This window comes from Balaenoptera ricei, chromosome 2 (genome assembly GCF_028023285.1).
Source record: "Balaenoptera ricei isolate mBalRic1 chromosome 2, mBalRic1.hap2, whole genome shotgun sequence".
Lineage (NCBI taxonomy): Eukaryota > Metazoa > Chordata > Mammalia > Artiodactyla > Balaenopteridae > Balaenoptera > Balaenoptera ricei.
Window position 1 is genome coordinate 13120847 of NC_082640.1, and position 26924 is coordinate 13147770.

The following is a 26924-nucleotide window of genomic DNA, read 5'->3' on the forward strand; positions in this document are numbered from 1 at the left end:
GGGAGCAGGAACAGCTAAGTTCAGGAACTGAGAGCAGCGAGAAGGAAGTGGAAACAGCCTGGGTAGGACTGGGAATCTCTCAGGAGCCCCTTGTTCCTCTTTCCCACTTCAGTTCTTCCCCTCCCTGGGTTGAAGGACTAGACCTGCCCGGGGTTAACCAGCTCAGACCCTGGCTGCTACCAGGATAGGAAGGCTTTTGTCCTTTGTTAACTCTTAAGGCTGTTGTTTTCTATCTTCCATTTGGTTCTCAAGCGCAGCAAAGACTATGGGAACCATCCCATCTCTGACTATTGGACACAGCAGCATGAAGATGGTTGTGATCATTTTCTTTATGCTGATTTCAGGTTACATTTCTTTGGATGTGTTTCAAATATACACATCAACTCTCTCTCTAGGTTTTCTTTAGTGTAGCATCAGTATAGCAGATACTAGATATGAGAATTAAAAATACTTCCATGAAAGCAGACTTTAGGGGAGATTTCTCTTTAGGTGCCTTTTTGTGAAGAGCAGCAGGCACTTAAACCAGGGTGCCCCTTGGTTGCAGGAATGTTAAAAAGGGCAAACGAGGCAGTGGCTGAGATCTCCCACTATGTGCCCCTTTAAGCTGAGGCCAAGTCGGGACTTTCTCCACACCCATCCACGTTAAAACACGACTGCCCCTCCTAGATGAATTGGCCCACTTTTCCCTTCTCTTTACTGTCAAGATGTTAGTCCAATTCCCCATCATCTCTTACCTGGATTCCTGTAATATTTACCTTGTTTGCCTCTCCATTTTGACATTTATGTTCCTTCAATCTATTGGGGCCACAGGGATCTTTTTATAAACAAATCCTCAGCTTCCCAAGGGCTCCCGTTGCACTGAGAGTAAAATTCAAATCCTTGCCAGGGTCTCGGTGCTGAGCCCTGCCTGCCTTGCCAGCCTAGGCCTCCTGGGGGTTCTAGAACGGGAGTTCTCATGCCTAATGGCCCCCTCTGTCCAGGCTGCTCTTCACCCCACTCTTTACATGGCTGACTGTTCCTCATCTTTCAGGCTTATGTATCTTTTCCTTGGAGAGGATTTCCCTGACACTCTGCCTATTTTCTATCAAGGTGCCGGGTTTATTACCTTCAGAACCCTCATCACAATCCGTAATTATAGGATTGTCTGTTTACTTGCTTCTACTCTATCCTCTCGATCTGTAAACTCTATGAGGGAGGGGGTCATACGCAGTACCTACAATGGTACCTGGCACATAGTAGGTGCAATCAATAAATAGTAGTTGCATGAACACAGTTTTTCTTAAGTGTCAATGAAAAAATAAATGAGGAAAATACCAACCGCCTTAACAACAGTCAGACTTAACTCATGCCACAGCCATAAGGGATTGGGGCAAATTCACAGGCACCCTGCAGGGTTTCCTATCTTCCTAGTAGGGTCCTCAACAGCCTCCCGACAGCTAGGGTTCCCGTGTTTTCTGCATCTGGACACCGTGGACTTTTCCCTTAGCCGGGACCAAAATCTCAGGCTAAAATCTTCTGATTCTGGTCTTTTCATTCAGCCTTGACTTCTGAAGGTCACACCAATTTGTATGGACATTGTTGATCAACAAAGAATGGAACCTCCCTTCTTCCCAGAACTAAGTGCCCCGCATTCTTACTCTTAGAATTTTTGGCTATGACTGACATTTAATATTTGATTGGCTATTATATTTTTAGGCAATCATTATGTATACTTGTAACACAAAACCTAACTCACACACAGCTTCTGTCATGATATTATTTATATAAAATCTTAAAAACTTGTTAGTATTGTTATGTGTTGTGTACAGTTAATAAAGTGTTTATTAGAATATTAATTTTGCAGTTTTCTTTTGGAGTCTGTATTTTTTTTCCTGATTTCAAACTTTTCTAAAAAATAAAAAATAAAAATTCATAGACCCTATGCATTGGGGATATGATGTCTAATAGATAAAAACAACACTATTCTATTTTCCTCATATTTGTAGCCTTCCTTTCTCTTAAGGACTTTTTGTGAACTCAGGGAAGCTTCCCTCCCCTCTACATGTAGAAAAATGGCCTGTTCCACTAAGACTTATTTTAACAATAACTATGATAAATAGCAAGAAGTAACTTAAAAAGCTGTTCTCTTATAGAAATTGAGCTACTATGTTAAATGCCATTACTGTGTTATTTATTTAATGAGGGAAGATGGTTGCATCTTTTTATAAAAGACATGAATTTAGACAATAATTTAAAAATTATTATAAAAGACATGAATTTTTACAACAGTAGGATGTATTTTCTTTTAGTGTTTTACATGTATACATACACAAATACATTTTCTAATCTTAATATACAATATAAAATTTTGTATCCTATTTTTTCACTTATTTTAATATCATGATTAATGTCATTACATTTTATGTGAAATTACCATTTTTATTTGTTGCATTATAGTCTGCCATAGGGATCTACTGTAATACATTTCATTGCTCTGTCAGTGTTGGAAATTTCTATTTCTGTTATGAAGGTATACATAATAAAGATATGATGATATTAGAGATTGACTCCTGTCCTCCACTCAGCTTCCTGTCTCCCAAGGGAGCAACTAAAGTCCTCTTCGTCTGCTTGGGAAGTGGAGGGGAAGGTAAAGCAGGCTGGGAAGTGGTCACCCTAGTGTTGGCTTTTTTATATCCTGTCTTTTCCCTGTCCAATCTGCCCAAGTCAGGCCAACAAAATAGCTGCCAACCAAGAGGAAGATTTCTGGAATTGCTGCCACTGTCCTGGAAGTGCCAGCCAGCTGCAGAAGCCAGAAGAATCACCATCATTTTCAAATGGGTGGACAACCCCTGCCAGCTGGTGCCAAACCACAGCCAGCTCAGGAGGCATTTGGACGGCACAGCTAGACCCTCAGAACTCCCAGATGGCAAGCTGTGTTGCATCACGTCAACACCTTACCCCCACAAAAGTAACTCATATGTCACAATTGAATTCTTGGGTCCCATTTATTTGGCTGGCATTCTGGCTGAGTTTGACTGTATATGCACTTTAATAATGGTCTTCTAAAATAATACCATTTTTAATGGCAAGGCTCTGGATGACACTACAGAAGATCGAATGTCCTTGTCCCACGTTTTGCTCTGATCTCTTCATAGAGCAATGGAAGCATAACAGCTTCCGAATAGCACTAAGGAAGTTACTGAATTTATTTTCTCAAGGAAGAATTCTAATTGGAATTATTCAATTGAGGAAGTATTTTTTTGATGAAAAGGGTAATAAAATAAAAAGTCAGAGCATCCACCCTATTTCAACCTCCATTTCTGGTATTGCATACCTTAGTTAACATAACACTTTCACCATACTCTTCTAGGACAGTAAATAAACTTGATTACAGTAAAAGAAAGTTCTTTTTAAAAAGTAACAACAAGCAGAAGCAAGTCAGTATTGGGAGACTTTCAATCTTCCCCAACATTTCTTTCCTTCTTCTTGGTGAACTTGGCTGCTGGAGCATTTCTGGCAGCTGTGATGGCCTTGGAAGCTGGATGAACAGCCCAACAGGCCAAATGCAAGGAGGTGGGAATGGCCTTCTCCTTGATTGACATGACCACATGCCCATCCTAAGATGGAACTTCCTTCCTCTCCTTTCTCTAGCCACGCCCCTCATCAAGACCATTGTCGATTGTTGATGGTTGGCGTGCTTCCACCCTTGATATATAAGCAGCCTGAATTAGATGCTGAACCAAAGACATGTGTATTGTTTTGTTACCACACAAACTCCAAAGGAAAAGAGTGATCAAATTGCTAGGTTGTTAAATCCAAATGTATCTAACCCTCAAGTTTAAATATTATGTCTAACCTAACCTAATTTCCCAATAAAGTATTTCTAAATGGACCCCTCCACACAGAGTTCCTGGGTGTAGAATCTTGTAACTTTGATGTGAGAGATGAAAATTTCCTTTTCATTCATTCATCAAAAGTTTGCCATAGGTGCTATGGGAAAGGGAGTATGTTAGGTTCATTGGAAGCATACAGAGTGAGTATAACACAGACCCTGCCTTCAAAGAGTTTGTCTCCCAACAAGTCAGGAAATCACTTAAACTTCTCTAGATCTCCATTGTCTAATGTAGATAATTTGAGAACTGGGTTAGGTACTTTCTGAGGTCATTTCTGCGACTCTAGAACTCCTACACCACATACATCCTCTGCAGAGTACAAAGGTAGTGTGAAAGGTCATTGGCAAAAATCATCTCATGACCTATTCCTGAATGGCATTATCGTAAATGCCATTCAAAGTAAGTTAAATCACCCAAAATTCTGTCCCTTAACATTATTCTATTACAAACTCGAAAGTTTCTAAGAGAGTAAATCTTAAATGTTCTCACTGCACACTTACACACCCACACACACACGGTAATTATGTGTGATGTATGTGTTAACTAAACTTACGGTGGAAATCATATATATATATATATATACACACACACATATACATATATGTTTGTATATGTATACATATATACATCATCGAGTTGTTCACCTTAAACTTACCCCATGCTATATGTCACTTATATCTTAATAAGGTTGGAAAAATATTTCTGTCCTTTCAAAGCTACAAGTCTCCTCATTACTATCTGAAAATACCACGTGGATTTTCATCTCCATGCCTGTGCCTCTGTCTGCCCCTAACAGGGATGACACTGTGTGCCCTCCAGACCTTGCGCCCTCCTAAGTGAAACCTCACCTGACAATGCCCACACACCCCCATCTTCCCTTCCTGTAGGTTCATTCAACACTTTGTCATCACTAAATGCAGCTTTTAAGCCTTCACAGCTAGCCTGTCGTCTTCCATTATTAATATACAGTTAAACCCAATAGAGCCGTCATAGAATAAAGTGCTATGGAAGCACTGAGGTGGATGGATTAATTTCAACTAGGGGGACAAGTGAGAGCACCAGGAAAGAGATAATATTGGAGCACAATTTTTTTCATGGACAGGACCTGGTAACAGGGTTTATGTGGAGTGGTGATGAGAGGCAATAATCAGTGATGATCCTAAGCTTTGAAGCCTGGGTCAATGAAAATTTGTTAAACGAATGAACTTGTGGTTGGAGTAATGCAGTGACATGAATGCCATTTTCAATATAATAGAAAAATGAACCAACATGTGAGATGGAGGACAATGTTGAACTTGGTTTTAGACAATTTTTTAAGCTGTCTGTGGTCAATTGATGTAGAGATGTTCAACCAGGCACTTCTCTGAGGTCAGGGGAGAGTTTGTGGGTTATCTACAAGTACTCTCCATTTCATCTTGTATGTATACAGTGCTGTATGATTCATAGAGTGCTTTTCAGAGCCATTGTCTACTGTTGATTTTGATTCTAACGAACATCCTATAAAGTAGGTAGGGCAGGATGATAATTACCAGGCCCAGAGTAGCCCCTAAAGTGACCTTTGTGTCTGATTATTCTATTATTTTATACATTTATTTATTTTTGGCTGCATTGGGTCTTCGTTGCTGCGTGTGGGCTTTCTCTAGTTGCCGGTGAGCGGGGGCGGCTCTTCGTTGAGGTGCTGTGGGCTTCTTATCGCAGTGGCTTCTCTTTGTTGCCGAGCACGGGCTCTAGGCCTGCGAGCTTCAGTAGTTGTGGTGCGTGGGCCCTAGAGCGCAGGCTCAGTAGTCGTGGCGCAAGGGCTTAGTTTCTCCGAAGCATGTGGGATCTTCCCGGACCAGGGCTTGAACACGCGTCCTCTGCATTGGCAGGCGGATTCTTAACCACTGCGCCACCAGAGAAGTCCCTGATTATTCTCTTATTAACACAAAGAACCTGAGGCTCAGAGAGGTTATCTGCTCAAGTAGGTGGGAGAACTGGGCAACCCCACCTCTTCTCACTGCAAATTCAGGTTGTTCTTTCTTTTAACCACTAAGAGTGGTGATGGTTGAGGCTGGGGGAGCAGATAACATTTTGGACAATAGTATGAAGCAAGAGAGAAAGAATAAGAGGATGTTGGGGCAACCCTTATGTTTAAAAAACAGTCAAAGAAAAAAGCAGCAAATGAAGGTGACCACGTGACCTGTCACTTCCCACCCCGTGAGACTCATCAAGCTCCTTAAGGGATCAGGATCTGTCATGCTTTCTTTCCCTGGGAGAACCAAGCAGGTTAACTGGTACACAGTAGGAGACCACTATACTTGAGGGGAGTATTAATGACAATAGACATATAATGACTTGCCCAGTGGGCTGAGTAGAGTAAGTGCCTAGAACAGGGTTATGATTACTGGGGAAGATACAGGGACAGCAGGTTGTTAGACATACTTGGAATGGCAGCTTCCTGAGGTGGGTCAGGTATTCCCAGCATTAAGAAGGGCTACATTTAGGTGTACGTGGATGAAGACAGTGAAAAGTTTTCCGCGGAAGGTGAGTGAGATGAATTAAACGGATATGGAAACGTCGCGGAGGATATGACATAGAAGGTGCAACCTGGGGCATGATTCTCCTGGCCAAACCAAGGGCTCTAGATGAGGAATCAGGGTCCCATCTAGGGAGGGCGTTAGTGGTGGTGGGAATGACAGCCCAGCGGCTTAGGTGGGAGTCTCCCTTCTGCATGCATGTGGAAGGCCCAAGTTCAGAGTCCGAAAGGCCCGATGGTTAAAGGCACAAAAGGATTAATAAGTTCATTGCAGGGCTACTTTGGGAGGCGGCCAACCATGTGCCCAGGTCCTTTCCCTCGGTGCTAGGGAAGCCCTGGTCTCCACGCAGCGTTTCAAGTCTCACTAGCTCTCCTGATTCTTGGCACCGGTAAGCGGCGGTGCCCCGAGCCTCCTTCCTTCGCCTGACCACCGTCTCTGGGGGCTCCTCTCCTCCGATCTCCCTGCTCTCCCCATCCTTCCCTGTTTTCTCCTGAGCTGCAGAAGGGATACCTTGCGGGAGTCCTCACGCTCCCCGCGCCGCACGCCCACCCCGCGGCCTCCTCGGCCGGGCCGCCGCGGAGCCGGAGCGCGAGGGCGCAGCTTAACGGTCCCGCGGCCGCGCCTCGCGCTCCGCGCCCCGCCCGGCGGCGCCGCAGCTGCTGCCCGCCCGCCCCCTGCGTCATGACGCCGGCGCCCAACGCGGAAGCCGCTCGCTGCGCGCCCGGTCCAGCCGCGGGCTGAGTTCGGAGCCGCGGCGGGCGCGGGAAGCGGGCAGGGACGCGAGCCGAGCGCAGCCTCCCTCGCCAGCCGGGCAGAGCGGGACGAGCGTGCCGGCAGGCGGAGCGGGGCACGGCGCGCCGGGGCCGCCACCGGGGGGGATGCAGCTGCCTCCCCGGGCCGGCGTGTAGAGAGGGCGGGTCCCCGGCCTCGGGAGCGCGGCGGTGGAGGGGACAGAGGCGGCGGCCATGGCGACCCCCGGCAACCTGGGGTCCTCCGTCCTGGCGAGCAAGACCAAGACCAAGAAGAAGCACTTCGTAGCGCAGAAAGTGAAGCTCTTTCGGGCCAGCGATCCGCTGCTCAGCGTCCTGATGTGGGGGGTAAACCACTCGGTAAGGGCTCGGGCTGCGGCGCGCGGTCCCTTTCCTCCTCCTCCTCCTCGTCCTCGTCCTCGTCCTCGTCCTCGTCCTCGTCCTCGTCCTCCTCCTCCTCGTCCTCGTCCTCCTCCTCCTCGTCGTCGTCCTCGTCCGCCGCCTCCTCCTCCCCCTCCTCCCCCTGCAGCTGCTGCGGGGCGGGGAGCCCGAGCGGGGCCCGGGCCCTCCGGCTGCTTGCCCTCCGGGGCTGCCCGTTCGCCGCGGCGCCTCGGTGCCCCCAGCCCCGCGCCGCGCGCCCGCCCCTCGGGGCCGCCCAGGCGCCACTTGGACCCCCTAGGGACCTAGGGCCGGATGCAGGACGAGGGGGTCCCATTTGCACTGGAGCCCTGCGGCGTGTACCAGTGTCGCCCCCGGTCCGTGCGTCCGCTCGCTGGCCGATCTGTCCCCGCAGCCCGGAAACTGGGAAGTTTGTGCGGGGCACGACTCCGCCTGGGCTGTCACCCCGGCGGGGACTGTTGGGGCGAGAGTCCCGGCGCTTGCTTCCTCTGCGGGGGCGGTCCTCCGCCGTCCGGCAGGTGTACCTGTCCGAGGATGGGAGCGTACGAAGCCTCCCCGCACCGGGCACAGGGGTGAGAATACTGGAGATCGCGGAGCTTTGGGCAGCGGCTTAGTGCTTAGGTCCTTTTTTCCCTTTAAAGGCGATATTCTTGGACGCCAGGAATCTTTTTGGCAAAGATAAAGCCAATGTAAATATGGCTCTGGTGTTTAGCATCTTCCTCTGCCCCTCTCGCGCATCGCCCTAACGCTGTGCCCGCTGAAGAGCTGCCTGGCGGGGAGTCGTGCTCCCCAGACCTCCTCCCCCACCTTGGGGAGCCAGGCCGAAATCGCCGACTGCGGAAGGGCGGCCTGGGGATGACAGCGGGAGGGGGTCTCGGCGGGCGCGGTGGACGGCTGTCTTGAGTTGACTGCACCCGTTTGGGGGGTTTGTTTCAAAGGTTGGAGGAGACGGCTTGGAAAGGTTAGCGTAACCCACTAGCCCGAGGTGCTGGAGATGCGCCGCTGCGGGCTCTGCGGACTGCGGTCTGAGGGTCCGATATAGCTTACTGCTGATCTTCCAGCGAGAAACTCTTGCAGTTTTCATCTCCTTAGGATCAGGAAATCTGATAGGAGCTGTTGGCTGAGCCATGAAAGTTTAAATGAGCCTGTGAATTTTGACCATGGCCTTACCCACTGCAGTCGGTTAGCGTCTGAGGAGAAGTGTACGCTTGCCTTCCGTACTTTTGATTTCGATGGATGTCTGTGGGCCCTTTTCAGCAGAATAGAAATGACAGAAAACCATGTTGGATTTTGAAAGAACATTCTCGGTGTAATGAAGTTGGTTGAAATGGCTCAAAAGCATCGTATTTGTATTTTTCTTTCCCAGGCTGAGCTGGGGAAAAGGTGAAACTGTATCAGGATTGATCGATTGTGCTTGCAAGGAGTGACTGTTTTTAAGAAGGTTGAGACATGATTATTCCTATCAGCCTAATGCCTGATCGCCTGGAGTTCATTTTAACTTCCTGATAACTTCTTGAGCAATTAGGAATGCAAGCTTTTGCAACAGCGGACACTAGTGCATCAAAACCCCGCTACGTTTTATTAAAGTAAATAAAATGTTATTTTTCCTGTGTAATAAGTGTACAGTTTAGAGTTATGTTCTAAATTTAAGGTTTTTTTATTATGTTGCTGTTAGTTGCTTTTTTTAAAAAAGTAATGTTGTTAGTTCTGTATGTATGAGTGCTTTTATCTCCTTTGAAGTTCTGGTATTTTGGTCAGGAGAGTGTGTCTGAGCGTTTAATCTAGTAAAGTAGTGGTGATAATATGCCACTGAAAGGGTGTGCTGTCTGGGAAATAGTCCCATCTCCAGTTTACTTTAGAAAACCTTGTAATTGTGCGGTGTTTTACTGTACCCACTTCTGTTGCTACTTTATACTTTTGAATTGCTACATTTGTTTTAGAGTTTCTTGCTAATTGGAAATATTTTGAAACTACTTAAAGCTTATAAAAATAATGTGATTTGTAGACAGTGCATTTTCTTTTGCTTTCAGGAAAAGTTAGCCAGTCTAAGTGTAGTCATCCAGAGGAGTCCGGTTTCCATAGTATGCAGTATAACCATGTTATTCATTCAACAAATATATATATCAGGCACATTGTGCTAGCCTCTGTGCAAAAGATTGCTAAAAATGCCCCTCATATTTTTGTCCAAATATCTTTATTTTTAGGGCTCGAGTTGACATAAGAAAGGTCTGTTTCACAGGCTTCTTTTTAAAAATGTTTATTTTTTTTCTTTTTTTTTTAAAGAAAGGACGGGGGGGGGGGCGGGGGGGCGGGGGGGTATATAAAGATGAAATCTACACCCAGATGCCATGTGTTTCTGGTTGATTTCATTTTAGGTAACAAAGTCTTAGATAAATGTTTTCATATGACCTTGTATGCACCAAAGTCTACAGTATAATATGAGAATAAATTTGTCAGTTGTATTGTGTATGAATGGAGACATTTGAGAAAGCCTAGTAGAGCAGGAAGAGATCATTCAAATCAGTCCTTCCCTACATTTCTAATGTGATCAGGATTAATGGGAAAAGATGTCATGAACATAGCAATTTCTTGCTTTTAAAATTCATGTGCATTTGTGTTAAGGACATTTAGAAATAACCATATATTTGGAGCACTAAAGGGGAACCATAGTCATCTACTACATGGAGGATCATTTAAGCATTTTACAAGATTGGGAGGCATCTACATACCATAGTAAAATGCTCATTGGATCCATGTTCTAATTCTTTCTCCAATGCTGTTGACCTTGGGCCTATTAACTATTTTTATATCGATATTTGTATCTGTGAAGTAAGGTGATTGGACTGGATGATTTCCAACTTTTTTTCTAACTTCAAGATTCGACTACTTTTACAGTCGAGTAGGTTGCTACCATTAAGTTAGGAGCCCCAGACTAGGAAGAGTAATAGTATATAACAAAAGTTGCGTGACTATTATAACCTTGCAAATGCAGCCACACTCAGGGAATTTTCAAGGCCATGGTTAGGGGCAAGGAAATCTGTGGTGACTGCAAGAGATGTGTGAACTAAGAGTTTGTGGGATTGATTGTAGTCGGACTGCGTTGCATTCTATTAAGTCCAAGTCTATTTGATTGAAATACAGAAACTTGCAGCTAAGGTGGAAAATTTCAAGTCCATTGTGGTGGTAATTCTCAATGACAAGAATAAGCTTGACTTTGTGTGGTTAATTCGATATGTTACTGCTTTCTGACTTAGACTACCCATCAGCGAATGGATCACTGACAATTTTTATTTTAAGTATTTTAAGCGGAGAATATAATTGAATACATAAAGGAAAAGATGACTTAAGGCAATTTTGTCTTGTTACATTTGGAATTAAACTAAAAACGATCAGGCAGTTAGCTTCTTACAATTATATTTTAATAGTGTGTGAAGCATGCAGGTAGAATGTTAGGAGTCAAGCCTTGTTTTAAATAGATATTCTAAAAGATTTTTATGCGGAGTGAAATGGGGGCCTTTTAGAAATGAGTATTTAAAAGCCTATTTAAATATCTAAAGGAAGACCTTTGCATAGAAAAACTTTAAAGGGCATAAAACTTGTTTAAAACAAACATAGTGTTTCGAAGTAATCAACATTAGTGTTCATTTTTTTGGTTGCAAGCTGTGGAAATGTGGGTGAGCATAGGCAAAATCTGTAAATATTAGGAGGGTTTTGGAGGTCACAGTGGAAGGACCAACTGGTAAGCAGACCAGGAGAGCAGGGCTGGGGCTGGGCTTTGGGAATGATTGGAACCAGGTGCTTGGGTGTTGTTGGGACTTCTCTGTCCGTTTTGGCTATATTCTTGCTCATTGCTGTCTGGTTTCCTCCACAGGGCAGGGAACTAATGCTTCCTGAATTTCACATTTCGTAATTTCCACCCCCCAAAAGGGTCTTTCTGTCTCCGATTCAGTTATAAAAGTCCCATGGAAGGATTCTGACTGGTTTGGCTTCCATCAGTTGTGGCATTTCCCTAGACCAAGCCGCTGAGAAAAGGTGGCAGCTCTTGCCCATTGGAGCTGGGGAAGAACAGTTCCCAGAGAAGGGACAGGCGACATCAGGCAGGTATCCATCCTAGTATTAGAGCTAGTACTTATCTAGTACTCGTCTAAGATTGTCTTGGTGCCCATGAGCCATGTTTTGTGTGTTTTGGCAGATAACGCGCTTTTCTGAGCTGAGCATCGTAGCCTTTGTTATATTCTCAACAAGGTCCTGGAATTGAAATAATATTGAAGAAATAGTGATGTCTTTTAGGTTCATGGGTTTATATTTGGGCACTGAAAAAGGTAAAAGAAGGAAACTAGGGTTTAAAAATGAAATAACTATGAAATAGTGACTGAATGGAATGTAATGAAGCAATTAAATGAAAACAGTAATGAGCTAGACATTAGATGAACCCAGTGAATGGAACCCAAATAACCATTCATTCAAGAACTAGTCTCACACAATTTTTCTTTCTTCCCTTTACTTTAGAGAAAAGAAGAATGCCAAGCACACAACACACAACACACACACACACACACACACACGAAGTTTATTATTAGGGAAATATTTTCATACCCCCTAAAACTTGGGATTACATCCTGAGAACAGAATACATTTTGTTCTCCATTTATTGACTACCTTAGAATGAACTTGAATATTCAGAATGATGCCCTCGGCAAGACCATGATTTCTCTTTCTATGATAGGATTGTCTGCTGTCTTCTATGTCTTTAGAAAGATTTTCAGCAAGAATTGTAAATAAACATACAAAATCTACCTTATGTTGATTAGAAAATGCAGTCACCCAGAGTAATTAAATCTGCCAACATACCCTTGGAGATACAAATTTTGGAATTTAAGGGAATTGGTGCAATTTGGCCAAATGGTTTGTGTTCAGACAGATTAGGTTCAAATGCTGCCTCCATCTTGATGGTCTGTTTGAGCAGATAGATGATTTATTCTCTTGAGCCTCAATTTACTCATTCTTACAAATGGAGATGATGATGATTACCTCGCAGTATTATTTTGAGGGTAAGTAAGATAATGTATTTAAAACCTAGCACTGTAATCGGCACATAATAAGGATTCAGTAATTGATACCTAAAATGAACAAATTCAGATGCTGTTAGGCTGGTAGCATATTAATAAGCGCTAGACAGGTGTTTCTTAAAATTTAATGTATGTTTGAATCACCTGGGGACATTTTAAAAATGCAGATTCTGACTCAGCAGGTCTGGGGCGAGTCCTGAGATTCTGCTTTTGTCACACTCTTAGGTGATGAGACACTGCTGGTCTACAGCCTGTACTTTGAGTAGCCACAGTGGAAGGAATATCGTTAAAAATAAGGAAAAATGTTCAGGATTTGTCCTCTGACAGCATGTGATGAAGCCTTGGAAGAATGGTGACCATGTGATTGAGTTTGAAAAGTTAAGAGAAGGAATTGTGTGTGGAGAAAGGATACACAGATTTTTGATTTGAGACGTGTTGAGTTGCAGGTGATGGTGAGTGGACATTCTAATGACCGTGCCCACCTGCAGGGTGTTGGAAGGTGGCATTGGAGCTCAGGAGAAGGTTAGGGCTGGGATGGAGAGTTGATAGTTGTCCATGCAGGATCGGTGGTTGAAGCCATGGGGGTAAATTCAATCTCTGAGGGAGAAATAGGAACACCTGGGACACTTGGCTTTGAGGGAGGGATGGAGAAGGAAGAAATGTGAGACAAGAGAAAAGTCAGCCGGAAGGTTAGCAGAATTAGATGTGCCAGAGACCACGGTATTCATGGATGTACTTTTGAGACAGTGGTTGATTCGGATGTGTGTGTGCAGGTGTGAGAGCTTAAAGATTTATGGAGCCAATGAGTAGAAGTGGGGCAGCTTCTTCTAGAAGGTTAGAAGGGAGGTAAAAGATGCCGTTTTATTTAGGAATACCTAGGTATTTCCCTTGACTCCATATCTTAACATTCTCACCTCTACCAACCAAACCAGGTTTATTTCCTTTCTTGAACTGTTAAAAATACCTCCTAGCTTATTTCTCGGTATATACTTTTAACCACATTTCCGCTTTTTGTGCCAGGGACCCCACGGGAGTCCAGTGAAGGCTGTGGATCCCTTCTTAGAACAATGCTTTCGAATAAATTAATGAAAACACATAGGATACATCCTACCCAGTTCTCAGATTCCCTGAATTCTATCCACGGACCACTTGAGGGTTCATGGAACCCAGTTAAGAACCCTCCCAAGAATAAGTTGGGGATGGTGTGGGGTGGGAAGCCCAGCAGCTCGGAAGAATAGTAGGAACAGGCAGAGGTTGAATTAATTACCTACTGAGATCACAGTGCTAGTAGGTGGTGGGATTCAATCCCGTACCCTTAACCGTGGAACTGTGCTACCTGGGCCAGGCCAGGGAGTTATTCATTTCTTGGAGATCTTTTCTTTCCTTCCTTAGTCTTAAAGGCTTTGACAAAGTATTAGCTATTAATATGGAGAAAAACAGAAAACAGTTTTTCCTTTACAGAAAGAAGAGCATTGCTTATATTCAAAGCACGTAGGAAGAGGGCATATATAAAACTTCTTTATGAGAAGTCTTGTAGGGAGTTTTAAAACAGTAACCTACCTAAAGATAAGCCTTGACATTCAAAGTAAGCATAGTTTTTCACTGGTCCGCAGTGGTTAGGAGTTCAGGCTCTGAAGCCACACTGTCTAGTTGGCTGTGTGACCTTAGTCACAATTCTTTTATGAAAGGAGATATTAATAGTGCTTATTATGGAGATTTGTTATGTGGGTTAAATACGTTGGTACTTGTAAGATGCCTAAAGAGTTGCTGGCACATGGCAAGTTCATAATAAATGTTAGCCTTCATTTTATCATTTTTGAAGTATGTTAAATGACAAAACATGGAAAATTACTAGAGTGCATGTTAAATTAATTGTTCTGTTATCCTGCTTCACAGACAAAACATCACCATTGCACTTGGCATGCTTGTGCATCTTTGAGTTATAAATTAATCATTTTAGAATTATCTTTGTGCCCTTGCTTTGATGTCTTTATCTGCTTTGTTATAATGTTCTTTTTTGTATCTTTAACGCCTTGATCAGGTTGTTCAACGTGTCAAAAATTTAATTCAGAGTCATTAGTTACAAGTTGTGTCAGATATTAATTTGATATTTCACCTTTTTTTTTTTTTAACATAAGGGCACTGTGCAGGACGCTTGGGATGCAAAATGAATATATTGTGGACCGTACCTTCAAACTGCTCATAACTGCAGGGGAAACAGACATATGCATAAACATGTGTATAAGCAGCTGGAGTATCAGGAATGCTGGGGTGGAGGGTGTTACATAGGGTGGTCCGAGTGTAAACCTTATGAAGAAGACATTTGAGTAAAGAGATGGAGATGAAGGGGTTGGGCGTGAGGATATCTGGGGGAAGGGCATTCTAGGCAGAAGGAATAGCTCATGCAAAGGCTCTGAGGCTGGTGCTGACTTGGCATGATTAGAAAACTGCAAGGAAGCCTGTGTGGCTGGAGCAGAGTGAGAAAGGGGGAAAATGCTGGGGGGTTGGAGGTGGGGGGACTGGGTCATGATTACTTCTTCCCAGGACTCTTGGAGAAGGTTCAAGAGGATCTGACATTGAGCAGCCCTTGAAGGTGGAATAGAATCTCCCAGCTGGAGAAGGCAAGGAAGGGTGTGTGTGGCCAAGAGGACAATACTGGCAAAAGTAAGCCGACCGACTGGGTGATGCTGAGGGCTCTGCTGTGGCCGTGGCCTCGGGCCTTGCCGCTCACTCCAAGTGTAATCCACAGACGCCTGGCAACAGCCGTCACCCAGGAGCCTGCTGGAAAGGCAGAACTGTGGGCCTCTCTGCAGACCTTCTGGGGCAGAGTGTGCGTTTTAATAAGACAGGTGATTTGGAAGCACCTTCCAGTTTGAGAAGCACTGCCTGGGGTAAACCTTTGGTTTCAAACCCTGGGGTTCCCTGGAGGTGCCTCTGAGGCTGGTGGAAGGGGGCTGAGCTGGTGGGGGAATTCATCCCTCGCCTCAGCCTCATCCAGAGCAGCTTGATTTTGTTCTCATCGTTGTCAGCTTTTTTTTTTTTTTTTTTTAATTGTGGGCACGGAATACATACTGTACAGGTACAAGGGAAAAAAGGTTCTGCCACCAAGGAGATCGAAAACCACAGAGGTAAATGAGGGGGAGTGTTAGGAGATGGTTGAAAAGGTAGTTTGAGGGCAGATTTTCAAAGGCCAAGTGGCCTTTGTTTGCCAGAGAAAAACTTAACAGTTCTGACAAGGGCCACTTTAAAATTTACCATAAAAAGCAAGTGGTACTCAACCCTGGAACTGTACTGTTCTCTCTCAGTGTGTTCTCTGCTCTTTGAATCTATTTCTTACTTTTCCACTCTCCTTAAACTTCCCTCTGGTGTTTTGTCCCTCTGTCTCCTCCACCCCCCAGCTAATTACCTTTAAGGCTTTAGAAGGCGTTGAACAAGTAGAAGGTATCGCCTTCCACTCTCCCTGCTACCCAATCCACCAGCTTTTGGACACCGAATCCATCGGCCTGCAGATGTGCTGGAGCACCGCACTGTCTAGTTTGCTGGCTGCTAGTCGCAGATGGCTATTTAAATCTCATTTAATTAAATTAAATCTTAAGATTCAGATTTCCCTAAAGTGCTCGATAGCCACCCGTGGGTGGTGGCCACCGAATTGGAAAAAAAGACTTTTTCCATCGTTGTCTCACTTGGTATTGGACGGCGTTCCCGGCTCTGGGACCTCCCATCTCGGAAACAGAATAAACAGCCCTGACAGCAGAAACCCTCCTTGGGTGTCACGTCTCTCATGTTGGCGTCCACTCTGCCTCTCTGTTCCTTGTTAGAGCAGAAGTTGAAAACCCTCGCCTGAAGCCGCTGTGTCCCGTGGTCTGTAGTTGCTGTCCCGCCCCCCCGCCTCCCCTCCCCCTCCCCCTCCTCCCCCCGCCTCCCCCTCCCCCTCCCCCACCTCCCACCTGCCATTTCCATCCTCACCACTCCCAGGAAGCTGCTCCTGTCAGCCTCACCTTCATGTTTTCAGATCCAGAGGCCACCTTCTTGGTTTTTTTCTTGTTTTCCTTCACTCCTTAGGTGCCTTATCGAGCTCTTCATCCTCCTTTCAGCCTCTAAATGTTAGAGTGCCCCAGGACTCTGTCCAGGGTCTTCTTCTGGAACTACAGAGTGTATTTCATCTGCATGACCTTATTTATTTAGTCCCGTGGCTTTTCACGCTGATAGTTAAGAAATGGACATCTTCCCTTCTGACCTCCCTGCCGGGCTCCATATTTCAGTTTCTTATTTGATATTTCACTTGACTACCTCACGGGCACCTCAGATGTGTCCCCACCAGGACTCCTGGTTTCCTCCCCCTGCCCTGCCCCACCTCCCATCATGCCCTAAACTAATTTCTCCCTCATCTCAGTCAATGGACCACCATCTACCCAGGTGCTCAAGCCCCAGACTCAGGAACCAACCTTGATCCTTCTCTTTTCCTCACCTCTCCCTTCTGAACTGCATTTCTGAGTTCTGACTCTGCATACTTCTCTCTTCCCATATGAATTCTCTTCCTCTAGAACATGGCAGGGGCCCTCAGGTCCCCCGGTGGTCCCTTTGCCCTGTCTCAGTCCCAATTCTCAACAGTGGTGGCAGTGATCTTTCTGAAACGTAAATGATGTCCTGTCACTTCTTCAGAGAAAACCTTCCAGAGGCCTCCCTATATACGTATAACTGAATCACTTTGCTGTACACCTGAAACTTACAAAACATTGTAAAAAAAAATAATAAGTAAAAAAATAAAAACAAACTTGAGGGACTTCCCTGGCGGTCCAGTGGTTAAGACTTCACCTTCCAATGCAGGGGGTGAGGGTTCGATCCCTGGTCAGGAAACTAAGATCCCGCATGCCTCGCGGCCAAAAAACCCAAAACATAGAAGCAATATTGTAACAAATTCAATAAAGACTTTAAAAATGGTCCACATAAAAAAAAAATTTTTTTTTCAAACCAAATAAACAAAAAATACAAACTTGAAGAGGAAAAAAAAAACCCGAGCTCTTTTCAGTGGCTTAGACTTCTTACTGGCCTGGCCCCAACTTCCCCCTGTGCCTTCTCCCTTCCAGCCATGCTAGTCTTCTTCTGTTCCTTACACAAGCCAAGTTCAGAGCAGCCACAGAGCTTCTGCATTTACTTTTCTCTTTGTCTGGAAAGTTCTTCCCTCGGGCCCCTTGTCATTTTACTTTGTCAGCTGAAGGCTTGCCTTCTCCGAGAGCTTCCCTGACCACATCTAAAGAAGCCCCTCCACTCTCACACAGCTCTTATTCTCTCTGTGACACTTGACACTATCGGAAAAGGAGGTGTTTACATGTTTGTTACTTCTCTCCCCCGGCTGGGCTGTGAACCTGTTAGCTTCAGCTCCCCAGCAGCTGAGACCAGGTCCTATTTGCTGCCACCTCCCTGCACCCGGAACGGTGCTTGCATGTGGCAGGCACCCAATGAATACTGTTGAATTACTGAGTGGAGCCACTGAGTGTTCCACGGGTGTGCTGTGAGCCCTTCCACGCTGAATTTTCATCAGCACGTAAGCTCTGTTTTTGCTAGGATTGAGCAGGGCGCTCAGAGCGGTTTGCTGGGCGGGTTGAGCAACGCCTGGGAGAGTAGGGGAGGACTCGCTGCAAGCGGGTGATAAGAGATGTGGGGTAACCACAAGCTGGTGACAAACCAAGAGCCGATGGCCACAGCCGCCTGCGAGAACTTTGCCTTGTGAACATGGCAGAGAAGTTTCAGGGAGTCAACAGCTTCTCTCCTAGAACCTCACCAAGTCAGTTGTGTGGAGGCTATGAAAGCCTTTCTGAACAATCCGAGACCCTATTTTATAGAAGAGTGCACTGCAATGTCATTTCTGCTTTATTCCACGTAGTTGGGGTCTGTTAACAGCTTCAGGTACGCCTCTCAAAGTTCTAGTGTTCAGAAACGTGCCATAAGTTAAATTTAAGATTCTTCAAGCATTGTGAGAATAGCGATGATACTAGTACCTCAAATCTTCCTGGGTATCTTTCTACCATGTTACGCTTCTGCTGGTTCTTAATCATGGTGCCTTGTTCCCATGTTTGCTTGGTAATTTTGGCCATGAGCTGCTCATTTCCCTTGAACCATTACTCGAGGAGGATTTTCAAGTCTTGGAGTGAAAGTGTGTCCCTCTAGAGAGAATTGTCTCCTGTGGCCAGATGGCTAGGGGCACTACAGACCAAGGCCATTTTAAACTAAACTCACAGCTTGGGATTTTTTTGACTTGCTGGTGATATACATTTGGGCTGCAGTCCCCTGGGGGTGGAATGGGTTTATTTTGGGATCACCTTTACGCTGAGGCCGTGACCCTTTCGGATCCTACCCTTATGGAGAAAGGGTTTCCTATTAGATCCCCACCTTGGGGATCCGACTTCTGTTCCTCCCAACCCACGGGACCATCAAAGCCGTCAGAGTGAGTGGCTTCCGTGGGAGTTGACGGCTCTCGCACTCTGCTTTCACTCAGATTTTGGCAAGGTAACTCCTGCCTCTTCAGCGCTTTGATGCCTTTAAGAAGATGTTTGAAAAAATATTTTATTCAGGATGTTTAGCTGTTTTCAGCAGCATAGTTGATCTGAATAACCTAGTTCCACCCTATTAGCGGAAATGGAAATCAGCATCAACGTTTCTAAACAGAGGGAGCGGCAAGCAACAAGTAAGGGAGAAGTCAGAGCCCCGGGGTGCTCGGGTATGTCTGTGGCCACCCCAGGGATGGGTCAGTGACGGGACTCAGTGCCACCAGAGGAGACTCTGTGAAATCCGTTGCTGTCCTCTGGGTGAGAGGCGACCAGAGTCTGAACTAGGGCAGTTCCGTGGTGGCAGAGAGAGGGTGTCCCCAGAGATGTTTGGGAAGTTGACTGAGCTGGATTTGGTAACTACCTGGGGGAAATGGATGGGAAGGAGTCGAGGGGGACCCCAGGTTTTCTAGTTTGGGTACCTAAATAGTTTTCTTCCATTCATACTCTCCATTACATTAATGGTTATCTTTTGGGCTATTAGCCAAAAGGAGTTCTTATTATCTGCACTTAGGTTTACTCATATGTGGAAATGATATTATTTCCTATTTTGATGTTTTCACACATCTTCCAATTTATAGGTAAATCCAGCATTTGATGGATAATTCAGCATTTGATGTACTTCATTTTGTAAAAAGTGTCATTTTCATATCTAAAGTTCTACTACCAATAACCTGTAATTGGTTTAGGGTTTTTTTTTTTTTTTTTTTTTTTTTTTTGAGGTGTTTTCTTTAAGGCCTTAGAGGAAGAATTATGAAAAAGACAGTTTTTGCTTGTAAGGAGTTCCTAGTCCTAGTGGGAAGATAGGCGTGTAATTATGTAAGCAAGGTGCTAAATTGGTGAATTAACAGAACTGCCTTCAAGGTTTATTTGGTTGTAAATGACAGTCGCGCAAGTCAGATTCGCTAAAAGAAAAAACCGGGAGGGGTGATGGGGTAACTCCTGGAACAGATGGGCATTGAGAGTCAAACTTAGACCAGGATCCAAAGCTCCTCCCTCCTCACTTTCTTGCTAATCTTTGCATCGCTTTTCGTAAACGTTTTCTCTAGTAATATTGTCTTTTCTCAGCTGCTTTGTACAAGTAGACCCCACGCGGCAACTGTGCTTATTTGCCCCCACATCCAGGTCCATTCAGATGGCGTTTAGCCACCCTGCATCCTAATTTCAGATTTCGTAAGAGGGAGAGAAGGGGAGAGACAGAAAAGAGAGCGGCCATCAGACCTGACGGCTGCGGCCACGGGGTCTCCTGCAGCTCAGGCTTGGCTGCGGGCGGCACCTGGGTGGAGGGGCAGTGATAGCGCTCAGGCCTTGGAACCCTTCTGGGCGAGGGGCCCCTCTCCCCAGGTTGTGTGCACAGACCTACAGGCAACAGAGGCTTCATAAACTGCCCGGGGAGACTTAGTGCTATTTGAGTTGGATCTTGATGAATGAGTTGGCATTCGAAGAGGCTGGAGAAGACGGTCATAGGCAGAGGAAGTAGCGTGTACAAAAGCATAAAGGGAGGCTTCCCTGGTGGCGCAGTGGTTGAGAATCCGCCTGCCAGTGCAGGGGACACGGGTTCGAGCCCTGGTCCGGGAAGATCCCACACGCCGCGGAGCGACTAAGCCCGTGCGCCACCACTGCTGAGCCTGCGCTCTAGAGCCCGCAAGACCCAGCTACTGAAGCGCGCACACCTAGAGCCCGTGCGCCGCAACAAGAGAAGCCGCCGCAGTGAGAAGCCCGCGCACCGCAACAGAGAGTAGCCCCCGCTCGCCGCAACTAGAGAAAGCCCGCGCGCAGCAACGAAGACCCAACGCAGCCAAAAATAAATAAATAAATTTATTAAAAAGAAAGGAAAAAAAAGCATAAAGGGCCTGTGTCATTTTCAGGGACCTGCTTTCCTCACGTGCCATTATGCTTCCCATCTTCTATTTTTTACAGTTTTGTTTGTTTCCATTCTCTCGCATGTATTCCTATTTTTTTTGTTTTTTGTTTTTTTGGGCGTGCCTCTCGGCATGCAGGATCTTAGTTCCCTGACTGGGGATAGAACCCGTGCCCCCTGCAGTGGAAGCGTGGAGTCTTAACTACTGGACCGCCAGGGAAGTCCCACGTATTCCTATTTAAATTGCTTCTGTTTACATTGATTCCTTTGGGCTTGGTCATTTAGGATTCAAATCCTATCTGCAAGTTGCTGGACCCCCTAACATTCAGAGCTTAGTGCTATTTGTAATTGTAATAAACATGCTCTGTTTTTGTTTCCACCTGCATGTTGAGGAAGGTATTCTGTATTAACCGACCCCAGAATGAGGGACCTGGATGGCACTGCTATCACGTAACCTGCACAGAGGCACCTGGGAGGAAGGGGCGGTACTGCCAGCCACCCGCGGCAGAGGGCCACAGCTCCCTTTTTGTAGTCTGCCTGCACAGAGGAAGTTCATCTTCTGATGTGCACAGAGGTGCCCTGTGTGCTAGCAGCTGCCCTGCTCTTCTCAGGTCATGCATCCCAGATTTCTCATCTGGAATTCCTAAGTGTTGGTATCCTGGAGGAAGCTCTCAGGCGGTGGTCAGGCTGGATAGAAGAAAAGAAAGTGGGGCTTCCTTTACAGATTTGAATCTACTTTAGAAAATGCGTAATCATGCAGGCTTTTCTGCTATGTGCGTGTTTACATTACACAAATTAGTTTACACAAGTTTGGTCAATGGGGAGTGCTGGCATACGTGGCAGAAATTGGTCCCTACACAGTTTTCCTTGGGCACATCACTGTTTAATGCCTCCAGATAACAGTGACTGGATGCAAAAATACCCGACGTGGCCAGAGGCAGCAGACCGGGTAGGACAGCGGGACACCTGTCCCCCGTGTCCTTGCTCTTTGCTTGACTCAGGTGGCCAGGTCCAATGTCTCGGAAGAACTAATTTCATGGTTCTGTCCAGTCTATGTGCATTCGGTTCTAGTCTGTATGAACTCAATCGTTCCTTATATTATTTGCGTTGAGTGATCTTCACAATTGTATTTTTAAAGGTAAAATTCCTTCTCTATTTCTTAGGAATTAAACAGTTTTGAAGACTGACATGTATATTTTTAACATTTTATTTTTTTAAGCCTTCCACAGGTTTTGAGTGTTCTCCCTAAAATCTGTTTTAGTGATAGGCAGAACCTAAAGTTTTTCAAGAACACACCTATCGCATTATAAATAGAAACATTTGTATTTACAGTTTATTTTGCATACCCGTACACCCAGGTTGGAATTCCGCTACACCCAAACACACACACAATCGCTGTTATTGTTTTTTTGTTGTTGTTTGTTTGTTTTGGGTTTTTTTATAAATTTATTTTTATTTTTGACTGCGTTGGGTCTTTGTTGCTGCACTCAGGCTTTCTCTAGTTGTGCTGAGCAGGGGCTACTCTTCGTTGTGGAGAGCGGGCTTCTCATAGCAGGCTTTCTGTTGTTGCAGAGCACAGGCTCTAGGTACGCCGGCTTCAGTAGTTGTGGCACGTAGGCTCAGTAGTTGTGGCTCGCGGGCTCTAGAGCGGAGGCTCAGTAGTTGTGGCGCCCGGGCTTAGTTGCTCCATGGCATGTGGGATCCTCCCAGACCAGGGCTCGAACCCGTGTCTCCTGCGTTGGCAGGTGGATTCTTAACCACTGTGCCACCAGGGAAGCCCAGCTGTCGTTGTTTTGTTTCCAGGGATAACCAGGTATGAATGGTGCTGGAAGCCTTGCTGACTAAGTCATCCATAGTCTTAAAAAATTTGAAGACCCTCATCTCAATAAGCAGAAACTTCATTTCTTTACTCTTGAATTTCCTGAGTCATCCTCCTCCAGCCCAACCACGTTGCCCTCTCCGCCTTTCACACACCCAGGGTCTGGGGGGTTCATGCATCTTTCACAAGTCTGCCCTGGCTCCTGAAGTTTCCATGCTCCAAAATGACCGGTTTCACTGTGCTGCCAATCACCCTTACCTTTTTGAAACTGTACTCTAGCTTTCTTCTGTGCCCAGAAGCCTGAGAAGAAACTTTCTCGTCAACTAACCCCTCCCTCATAGAACGAAGACCCCAGGCTTTTACTCCATTAGGAACTGGAATACATTTCCCCATTGAAACAAACAGCCGCCTTCCAAATGAACACTTGGAACACAACCCATTCATAAACTAGACTCTGCCTGCAAAGTTCACACAGATGCAAAGTTCAAATGCTTTGGCGTAGCCAGAACTGTTCAGAAACAACTGTGATAAACCCAGAAGACGCTTCTTTTTTTTGGCACATTGAGCCAAAGTAGGAGGACAGGAGCAAATTTAAGAGGCATTTTAAATGAAAAATATAGGTTAGGAGAAGCTAGTGTGTCCCTTTGACTTACTTTTCTTTTGCAGTTTCAGCATCAGATATTCACAGATTTAAAACATGTCAATGAAAATTTGATCCAGTAAATAGGCCACAGTAAATATTTTTATTTTGTGTTATATGGAACTTCTTTTTTCTTATGTCTGTTTAGGTGAACTAGAGCTGTTCATGGTTTTCAGTGGCATTTAAGAGGAGAGACGTGTGTGTGTGTGTGTGTGTGTGTGTATGGTATATTTTCTATATGAAAAACTTGAAAAATATTGACAAATACAGTGAAGAATTACCATGATCATTTTATCCAGAAGCAATCAATGTCAATGTTTTGGTGGGTATCTTTCCAATATCTTTTTAAAAAAATCTCTTTGAGATTATACTGTCTATATATTTCCTCGTATCATTAAGTATTCTTCACAGTGACAATTTTTAATGACTGCCTAAAAGCATAATGAAGTTTTAATAGCCTATATATTGGTTCCAGTTCTTTGCTACCATAAATAATGCTGTCGTCAACATCTCCTTATGTAAAACTTTTTCTTATATTGGATGATTTCCTCAGAACGGACTCCCCTTTGGGGGAGTTACTTGTTCAGAGGGTATGACTGTGTTAAGGCTCTCAGTACATGTTGCCAGGTTGCCTCACAGAGGGGCTGCACCAGTTTGTAGTCCCAGCGGTGTGGGTGAGAGCCCTTTAGCACATCTCCTACTCTTGATTGAGTATTTCTAAGTTGAACAGGAAAGATTGGAATAAAAAGATACATTTTTCTTTACATATATGTTTTTAAGAGGATGCTAACTTTTTCAAGCTGTGTTTAGAGAAGTTTTAGGCGGAATAATAAAAGGGGTGCCCGCATGGGCAGTACGGGGGCGTCAAGTCTGGGGGATGGAGCACCGGCTGCCAGGTAGGCTGACTGACAGAGGACTCTGCCCTCTAAGGAGAGCCACGTTCAGCTGACCCACTTCTCACAATTTCGTTCTTCCTTCTGCTTTAGAATCCTCAGTTTCTCTGAAAATAAAGCTTGATAATTTTCTAGCTTCCTTTCTTTCTTCCTTTCTTCCTTCCTTCTTTCCTTTCCTTTCCCTTCCTTCCTTCCTCCTTCCCTCCCTCTCTCTTCCTTCCTTTCCTTTCCTCCTTCTCTTTCATTCTTCCTTTCCTTCCTCACTCCTTCCCTTCCTCTTTGCTCTGAGATAGAGTGGGACAGTGGTGGTGTGGGTCACTGGAAGTTGGTGATTTGTCAGGCAGAGTCCTTGGATCTCAGAAGCAATGTGGTATCCACTGTTTGTGGTTGACTCACTTTAACTGGTCCTATCCGACGTAACTTACGCTACACCCAACCCAATGGCATTTATCGGCAGGCAAAATTCTCCAGCTAGAAGTATCCTAGTCAGGAATTTGTCATTAGTTATTTAGTCTTGCTGCTTCACATCGGACTTGACTTATGAATGATTCAGATGAATCTGTTCAGAAGATGTCATGGGCGTCCACCGGAGTCCACAACCAGAGTGTATGTGTTTGCTTTTTATCACCCGTGTGTAGTCCTGTTGTGGGCTTGGAGCTTGATTCTGTGTGCTGTCTGCTCTGCTCAGCCTTATCTGATGTAAACATGTCAGTCACCTGTGCTGACTTTACAGCCATCCTGCAGCCTGGCAAGGCTGGGGAGGGGAGGTTGAACCTTTAGCCGATTTTAACTGTGAGTGCCCGGCTCCTTACTATTTAGATAACTGGTATACAGAAAGGAGAAAGCAAGGTAATTTTTCCTGTCGGCAGAAATGAATGAGTATACTGTATATTTTCGTAATATAATAAAATTACCTATTTTAATTCTTTTACACAATATAAAAAGTGACATTTCTCTTTTGCTGAAGAAAAAGAACTGAGAACATTGAAGAAAATTGAAGGAACAAAGGTAGAACTCTTAGAAAGAAAGGAATGCTTATAAACCAGAGCCATCCAGATTAGCTGTTATTTCCACTTTATGTGGATGTGTTTTGTTGTGACAGCAGTAGATACAGTTACCAATATTCGGGAGGTCTAAATTACTGACTATTTCAGATGGATGCAGGCTTTAAAATTAGCCCCTGGAGAATACATTTGTTTAAAAATTGAACCTTAATTGATTTTTATTTTTTTTAAGCTTGAATTAGAAAGAAAATTAAGGGCCTTTTATAAAAGATGGTAATATATATTTAACTTGAGTGATTGATTACCTAAGAGAGAAATATTCCTATCCTATTATTATTTTAAAATATTAAATGCTTGACACAAAAAGCAGAAAATATTCTATCTTATTAAAGAAATCTCTTTAATTCATGTGTTATGAGTCACAGACCATTCTGAATAGGCTTTGGGAAGTGTGTTGAATGAGAACATAGTATGACTTCAGTTAAATAAACAATATCAATTTTTCATTAATTTCAAAATAAGGACTTTTAGAATTATGAATATAAATCTTTCATATTCTTTCTGTTTTAAAGAAATTACCTTGTTTCCTCATGTGAAAAATTTTTGCAAGAGTTCGAAAAAGCTTCAGTGCACAGTAACATTTTGAAAGGAATTGTTGTTTTCCACTTAACCAGAGCGGCCAAATACTATTTCAGAACAAATTCATCCCCATTTCTGCAAATCCAAAACAAAAGACCATTTAAGAATTCATTTCAACTTGGTTATTTATGAGAAGAAAAGACTGTTCTGATGATATGCAGAATAGTGCTAAATAATGAGTTATAAGCTAGAAATATTTACCTAAAATTATTGGATACACCAACTGAGGAGAGACCTTCTACCCTGTGTTTCGTTAAAAAACAAAAACCAAAACACAGATGTTTCATAGTAATAAATGAATTGGAAATAACATGAACGTCCGTTAGTGTGATATTTGGGCTAAGTGAAATAAGATGTATCTGTATATTGAAATACATTGAAACTATTAAACATGTTTATGGAGGTGAATGTTCTGCTATGGAGAAGTGACTTTGAATATTGAGTGAGAAAGTAGCCAGTGAATTTTAAAAATATTACATGCTTTTCTGAGGAGGGAAGGGAATATAGATAATTTTTCACTTTCTACTTATATCTTTTTCTGTGTGTGATTACTTATGTCTTTTTATAGTTTGATTTATTTTCCCCACTACTATTCATTGCAGTACTTTTACACTTAGAAAAACAAGACATGTACTAAGGTGTGATGGGTGGAAAGAAATCTTTTACATATTGAATTTGATGAGGCAGAAATAACTTGTAAATTTCTGTTTGTGAAATAGATATACTTGCTTGGTACAAGGGATTTTTTTCTTTGGGGAGCCATCCCAGGAAATCCTTTGATTTAAGGCGTTATTGATTGTATTGGGAGAAATGATTAAGTAAATAATGATTCTAAAGGTTGTTACTTTTTGCGAGCTTGGGAAAAACAAAGATAAATTGGTGTGATTACCACAGATTTACTAGGTGTCCAAGTTTTTA

General features: G+C 44.2%; 1 protein-coding gene across 1 annotated transcript in view; it reads left to right on the forward strand.

The window, feature by feature from the left end:
- Window positions 1-7092: 7092 nt before the first annotated feature.
- PIP4K2A (phosphatidylinositol-5-phosphate 4-kinase type 2 alpha) overlaps window positions 7093-26924 on the forward strand; it is a 173208-nt gene continuing 153376 nt past the window's right edge. The window contains exon 1 of the mRNA XM_059915299.1: window positions 7093-7497. Within this exon, the coding sequence (XP_059771282.1) occupies window positions 7354-7497 (144 nt within the window). The 5' untranslated portion in view covers window positions 7093-7353. The remainder of the gene's footprint in view (window positions 7498-26924) is intronic.